At 46.3% G+C, this 7,761-nt stretch overlaps 1 protein-coding gene across 1 annotated transcript; it reads right to left on the reverse strand.

Moving 5' to 3' along the window:
• Positions 1 to 2,084: 2,084 nt before the first annotated feature.
• Positions 2,085 to 7,411, reverse strand: PARK7 (Parkinsonism associated deglycase). Its single transcript, XM_073585600.1, has 6 exons — positions 7,219 to 7,411; positions 6,816 to 6,917; positions 4,914 to 4,973; positions 4,764 to 4,833; positions 3,832 to 3,918; positions 2,085 to 3,216 (listed from the first exon to the last, which is right to left on the reverse strand). The coding sequence occupies exons 1-6, from the start codon at positions 7,306 to 7,308 to the stop codon at positions 3,056 to 3,058; spliced, it is 570 nt and encodes a 189-aa protein (XP_073441701.1). The 5' UTR covers positions 7,309 to 7,411; the 3' UTR covers positions 2,085 to 3,055.
• Between the last annotated feature and the right edge of the window lie 350 nt (positions 7,412 to 7,761).

A 7,761-nucleotide genomic window follows, 5' to 3' on the forward strand; every position in this document is an offset into this window, starting at 1 on the left:
CTGCCTCTAGCTCCTCCCTAGAAGGCCTGTCTGCCTCTATCTCCTCCCTAGAATGTTTCTGCCTCTAGCTCCTCCCTAGAATGTGTTTCTGCCTGTAGCTCCTCCCTAGAAGGCCTGTGTCTGTCTCTAGCTCCTCCCTAGAATGTCTTTGTCCGCCTCTAGCTACTCCTACTCCCTAGAATGCCTGTTTGCCTCTAGCTCCTCCCTAAATGCCTGTTTGCCTCTAGCTACTCCCTAGAATGTCTCTGTCTGCCTCTAGCTACTCCCTAGAATGTCTCTGTCTGCCTCTAGCTACTCCCTAGAATGTCTCTGTCTGCCTCTAGCTACTCCCTAGAATGCCTGTCCGCCTCTAGCGCCTCCCTAGGCCTGTGTCTGCCTCTACTTCCTCCCTAGAATGTGTTTCTGCCTCTAGCTCCTCCCTAGAAGGCCTGTGTCTGTCTCTAGCTTCTCCCACTCTCAATAGAACTTTAGGCGCATAAACTGTCATCTTGCTCAGCAATGAGGAAATCTGTTTTCTCTGAAGATAGATTTTACCTGTGAATTATTGATCAGTGCAGAGAGGCTGGGCACTTGCTGCCCAACATATCCCACCCCTTTGTCTAGTGCAATTTTAACTGTATTCAGAGCACCTGTGAATGGATCATATAATGCATGACATGAACATCAGACTTCTTAGTGAGCAGGAGATATTGGAGGGATTTAGCGGGAACTTGCAAATATCTAAACTTGTACCAGCTGAAAGTTATTCTGACACGAAACTAAGAACACATTTGGCTGGCGTCACAGTGCATCTCTATGCCGAGGATGCAGTTGAAATAAGGTCCCTTTATAGAGTCTCCATCAGCGATCAGCTGGGGTGCTGCGGATGTTCTGTCAGAGAAGACTGGAGCACGACTGGGGGACACAGCGTTGGACTCCAGGCCAGTTACGTACAGGGTTGTTTTTGTTTTCTATAACTGACGCATAGATGAGACCATGAACTAAAGTTTGTTGGCTTCTAATTATACAATGAATAGAAGATCTAAATTCCCCTTTTGAAAAAAGTTGTCAACTACTAAAGACCCTGTCTGCACTCTGGATCAGTAAATCCATTAACCCAAACCTATTTGTGATGTAACTGTAATATTCCTCCTGAAAATGTACAAGTAGACAACTGGGTGTTGCCATTCTCTTTGTCAATCAGGAGTGTTCCTTCACACAAAGACGGTCAGGTATAGGACAGTATTTATGGGCAACAATCAAAACGTCAGCTGGAACTCTCATCATCTTAAAAGAATTGCTTTGTTGATGCAGTAGCATGAAAAGGAACACAAAAAGTAATTGAACACAGTAGAACATAAATAAAAAAGGCAGAAAATAAAGTAATATCTGCTGCGCTCCCCAGCAACGTGTTTCACACGTGCATGGTCCTTTGGCAAGCCTTAACAATGCAGGTCTGAAACACGTTGCCTGGGAGAACAGCAGATATTTCTTTTGTTTTATACTTACAAGCTGCAGGCCCGATTCTAAAGCATCGGGTACTCAAGAATATGGCCAGCGGGAGATCAAAATAAAAAATGTGATATACTTACCATCCGACGGCCCCTGGAATCTGTCCCTGCTCTCCACGCTGCCGGCGTCTTCCATTCCTAGTACTGCTTTGCGCCAAAGACCGCTGCTGACGTCCTCTCGCGAGAACGCAAAGTCATCAGCGGTATTTCGCGCAAAGCAGTACTGGGAACGGAAAATGCCAGCAGCGTGGAGAGGAGGGACAGATTCCGGGGGCCGTCGGAAGGTGAGTAGATGTAAAAAAATAACTTTATTTTAGTTCTACGTTTATGGTGCCAAGGGTCCGAAGGAGTCTCTTCTCCTCCGGACCCTGGGTACCAGCTAGCGCCGTGCATCTCCAGCTGCGTCGCTGCTGACGCCTGGAGATGACCCGCGGCAACCGTCGGGAGATCAGCGGCTAGCGCCACTGATCTCCCGACGGCACGGTAACATGCGTCCTTCTAATTGCGCACTGCTCCTGTTGCTGATTGGTCGTGACCAATCAGCGCAGCAGGATTTTGGTTACAGGCAGACATGATAAGTGTTTATATATAGATGTTCAATTCTTTTTTTTTTTTTTTTTTTTTTTTTTGGGGGCGGGGGGCTTTTTCTTTAGACTACCAAAGCAATAGAGCAAGTCTTTTAATATATGATTGTCGGCTATTGTTTTGTCATTACTGGAGTATTTTGCACATGGACAGGTGAGCTGATTGCTCCTTTTACCACACAGTATGTATGGGATACACCCAGTGGGGAAGGGGGAGAGAAAGAGAAGAAGGAAGAAAGAAAGCCAAGACAGACATGTCAGGAGTAAGGACTTGCAGACGTATTCACAGGACCCTGGTTCATACTGATCTAGTTGCTGGACTGAGGTCCTGTGACTCAATCTGCTCATCTAGGCAGGAGTGATCACTGCTCTTCTATAACAACCTAATGTGATGACCATAAGGCTGAGGTCACACTCGCACGAATCTCTCGCATCAATACCCGGCACTGCTGCCAGCACTCAGACCGGAGCGCTCAGCTGCATAGTGATACATGCAGCCGCCCACTCCGGTCCCAAATGCCAATGGCCGTGCCAGGTACTGATGTGCGAGTTTCTCGCATTGCACTCGCAAGCCTAAGTCTGGGTTTACCTGTAGTCCTATGTGAAACCATAAACACCACTTTATGAGCCCTACCATGTGTTAAATTCAGCATGTCTGAATACAGCTTAATAAAGCCAAACATTGGCCAAGGCACCCCATCAGATAACATGTAGAAGTTCTATAAAAAGACAATTTTTTTTTTTTTTTTTTTTAATAAGGTTTTTCCAGGTGAGATCATAATAAGAATTAAGTGCTACAGTTTGAGTGCAAGATCACTGGACATTTGAGATTTTGCAGACAGTATTAGGGAGGTCACAGATTATTATGTGGAACAGCTGACCTAGACACACGGATGGAAGATGGAGCTCATCTTTAATCAGGTGCAAGTCGCAGGGGTGTTCCCAGACGCTGATATACAAACTCTCGGGTAAGTAATGGGCCTAATCTTTAAGAACCAGTGGGGCCTTTACTTGCTCAGCTACATCTTTTCCAAGCAAAGCTTCCACTACGGAGAGGGCAAACTCAAAGCTGGTGCCAGGTCCACGGCTGGTGATGAAGTGTCCGTCCAGCACCACCCGGTTGTCTGAGTACTTGTAGTGATCTGAAGGGATGCAAAAGAGCAAATAACACCATTAAGTAATATATACTGTGCCGAAAGCATAAAGAATCAGCGCCAAAGACCAAGAACAACTTCTGCAACCTTTCAAGTTTTCTTACCGTCTCTGTAATAAAAAAAATTTCTACAGCTCCTACGCATGCGTCTCCATGGCATCAGTATAATCATATCCTCCAAGCACTTTCCTTGTGTATGATAACATAGTAATGAAGTATAGGCAGATGGGAGGACGGGTGAAGGAACAGAATGCACTGGGTTTTTAAGTTGGCCATTACCATGGAAACGCATTGGTCTGTGATGGAGCTGTAGAAACAAAATAGTACGTTTTTTGATTTATGACCTACAGCCAAGATGGCTGCAAAGAGTACAGATCATGGCAGTGATGGTCAGATCACCACCGATAGCTCACTAAGAGATGACAAACCACCAGATTAATTGGAGAAGCGCCATATGATTTTAGTTATATATGATGTTCCTGCTCCGCTCTGACAGTTACTGCAAGCAATGAAGGCTGTGTATAGAAACCTCTCCATCACAGGGGGAGGATGTTCACCTCCCAAAGCCATAATGTATGGTCACATGGTGCTCAGCACACAGTACCTCCAGTCATCATCTTGTCCTTAGCCAGTGGGTGTGTGGTCACACTTCGCCCAAATCCTATTCCATGGGCCAGCAGCGCGGTGGGGCCTGTAAAGAGCAGAATACACAATAACCCTCTATAGGATGTCAGGTAGGTAGAGGGGGCTTGGGTGCAAATGCAACCTCCACCTCCTGACCCCCTACGGCGACACTCCTGCATGTAGGGTAAACATTTACCAGGATGATGATTGCACACTCTTATTTTAGGGGTGGGCTTCACATCCTAGTCCTCATTTGTTTTCAAAACAGGTCTGATAAATTCCCATCTGACAACCAGAATGCCCCAAACTTAGCTCCTCTCTATTTGAGGCTGGTAGGTTGCAGAGTGGTGAATAAGCCCCTGGACCTCATCTAATTACAAATGTTCATTCTTCAGAGGGAGAAGTCAAAACTAACAAAGCATTCAGGCCCCCATATATCTGATTTTTATCATCCATCCTGTGAATAGGTGATAAGTGTATTTTGTGGGAAAACCCATAATAAATTATTAAAAAAAAAAAAAAAAAAAAAAAAAACAACCCACACACCACACTGCAGGAGCCCAGCACGTGCGCACACTGACACTGCAGCAGCTTGGCGCAAGTACACACACTCAGAATTGCAGTAAGTGACTGCAGCAGACAGGAGAGATACTGCACTGCCAGGATGCACACAGTCAAGCAAGGAGGCAAGCCATGATATAAAGGGGACAGGATGGTGCACTCATCTGCACAATGAAGGAAGATTTTGTTTTCCAGGAAACAAGCAGAGAAAACCAGAAGTAGACATGATCATTTCATAGAGGCCATGTCCCTTATGTGACCACCAGCTTAGAGTGTGGGGTGAGGGACACCTGCTATAAGACCTTGTGCATAGCTGCACCACACAGGTACATCACAATGAAGCGTCCATACCTGCACATATGGCAGCGATCAGACCCTTCTTGGCATCTTGTTCTTGTAAGACCTCTTTTACTGCAGGAGACTGGGGGGGAATAAAACAGGAGCATGAAGTGCTGAGAACCCACCACCACCATTACGTGATACGTCGTGTAGAAATATCACCTCCGACAGGTTCTGAGCCCCCAGATTACCTCCCGGGAGCACCACCACATCATAGGGGCCCTGGAAGGGAAAAAATAAATAAATAAAATGTATACATATACTCTCCCTGAGCAATGAGGGAACTGCACATCAACACTGCAGACGCCTTTATTTTGAAGGTCACTAGTGCAGACCCCCCAGCAATCACCATGTGATGGGATAATCCCTATAAAAGCATATTCTTTAAGCCTGTCTTCAGGAGCGCACCACTCCGATCTCCCGCTTCCTGGGGGTGAAGGGGCACGCTCCTCCAGGCTATGCAGCAGATAGACCCCACAGCATTGCCTTAAAATTTAAACAAGTGCATTGACGATGTACAGTAATTAAAAGTGGATGACTAAACATTGCTTTATTCACTGGGCCTCGCTAATCAATCATTGTATCCAATCACAGCTCAGCTTTCATTTTTACAGCGCGGCGTACAAACTAAAACCTGAGCTCTGATTGGCTTTGCAACATAATCTAGCTGAAGCTTAGGGAGCAGACAGGACTCGGTCTAGGCAGCCAAGCATTTCATCTAAAGACAGAATGAAGGAGTAAGGAAAGTTTGCAAGGATTTCTCAACTTTCTAAAACCCCTTCAGGCCTGACCCATCCCATATAAAATCCAGGAGTCGCTGGGTTAAATTGCAGACCAGAGAATAATTGGCAGGAGGAGACTTCCTAAATTAGTCCAAGCCATGTCAGACAGTAGAGTGCCAGAAATTCTGACCTTTAGCTGCAGCCCACACCAGTTATGTAACAGCGCAGCGCCAGTCACTACAGGCTGAGCAGCCACATTGGAGAGAGAGAGAGAAAAAAAAAAAAAAAAAATATATATATATATATATATATATATATATATATATATATATATATATATATATATATATACACACACACACACACACAAGATCCTGCCATAGGTTTGCACCAGAACTCTGCACTGTGCCCTCGTCATCCACTTTCTTCAGATGTTCCCTAACATCCCTCTGTTCCATGGGGCAGCTATACTAAAGACAGCAACACCCGTCACTCACGTCTGCTGAGCATCAGTCTGTAGGACATGGCCGTCCCATGTTCATTAGACAGATTTTCACCACTGCAGCCCTCAAAGACGACCCATGACAGCTGCAGCCAAATGTTAGCTTCAGTGGTCTCATATTGACCTCAGTGATTGGTTGCAGCGGTCTCATGCTTTATGTGGGACGTCACCACTGCAGCATTGAAAGCCCTCCAGGGAGCAGCACAAAAGGAGGCAGGATGGAAAGATTGTCATACGTTCTACTCTTCCATGGTTCTGCCCCAGTTACTGGTTACCCCTGCGAGGATGGAGCATAGGGGAATAACTACAACCCAGGTGCAGAACACAAGAAGCTACAACTGTATCCATGTGACTATCTACATGGACACTACGTGTCAGAGCCCTTTGGCAGGTGGAGTCCAGCTTCCATCCAAAATTAAGGAATTGCATTACAAGCAATTGTCCAATACAAGCTGAAAGTCACCCATAAAAGAGAGCAAGCATGAGTATGTGTGTAAAGGAAGGGCCGAATTATTAACATCTCTGAATATCCTCCCCAATAAATAAATAATTATCTTTCATGAACAAGTTCATGCCATCAGTGGGCATACTGGACAAGCCACAAGAGCCTGTAGCTGGAGGCTTCAGAGCCCAGTAACCGCCACCAGTGCTCTATGGTAAAGGCGCTGTCCAGGAAAGGAAAAACATGGCCGTTCCCTTCCATGAATAGCACCGCACCAGGCCACAGGTTGTCTACGGTACTGCAGGATCAGCCTCATTCACGTCCATGAGCTGAGCCAGTGAAGCCCTGGCAGAGGGGGCAGGTGCAGCACTTGGGCGAGTTTCGGTGCACTGGATTACCTTAGTCCGGGCTTCCTCCAGGCTGGTGTCAGGACAGATGACAACGTCTCTGCTGCACTGCACTGGATCTTTGCCCTTCAGACCTGCGACAGTCACAATGATCTGTTCATTACAGAATAGAAGCGGGAAAAAGCCCAATAAATAAGTGGTTTATACACATTACAGCACAGGGGGATCCTGCAATTGTGGTCTGTAGACGAGTGCCATCACAGCTGGGTAAGGCCCATGGTGCAGACACCACTTTGCAACAACAAAAAAATCCCTTTAAGAAGCAGCCCTTTAAATGGTCACCACAGGGGGCTGCAGGCACTGCACTGGGGGCAATAGTGGCCCATGTTGGCACTGGGGGGCTCATAGCCCCCTTATGTTAGCTCCCTGTGGTCCCCAGCCCTCTTGTACTCACCCCAGCTCTCCTCATCACATCAGTGGGGATGACCGTCTCCATCTCCTCTGCCCCTGCGGCCAGGATCACCAGGGCTCTCTTACCGGCCATACCGCTGAAGAACACGGTGCAACTGAGAACCCCTCTGTCTGCAGAACCGCTGCACCGCACGCTGTTATTCTACAGGGAGCTGCGAGGAACAAACTTCCAAAACGCGAATCCAATTATACGACTGCTGCCACCTGGTGTTCACGTGTGATTATGACACCTTCTCCATTGTTATGAGCGCACGCGTTACCTCAGGCCTCGTTCAGACGTGACGACGTCAGTGGTTTTCTGGTATGAAAATAAAAAATTCTACATGTGTTATCAGTGTATCAGAGATGATTTTCAGGTTTGGATAGATAAATACAAATTACACTAAAGCAGTGACTACAAAAAAAATTACAAATAGTGATGAATCAGGGCTGTGTAATGTTTTTTTTTTCTGTGTATGGCGCACAGTTGATTTTTCCCATAATATCAGAAATTAATGATAAATTGCTTGCTCTAGACGACGAGCAC

The sequence above is a fragment of the Dendrobates tinctorius genome, unplaced genomic scaffold, assembly GCF_039654945.1.
Source record: "Dendrobates tinctorius isolate UK_male_01 unplaced genomic scaffold, ASM3965494v1 ptg000086l, whole genome shotgun sequence".
Classification (NCBI taxonomy): domain Eukaryota; kingdom Metazoa; phylum Chordata; class Amphibia; order Anura; family Dendrobatidae; genus Dendrobates; species Dendrobates tinctorius.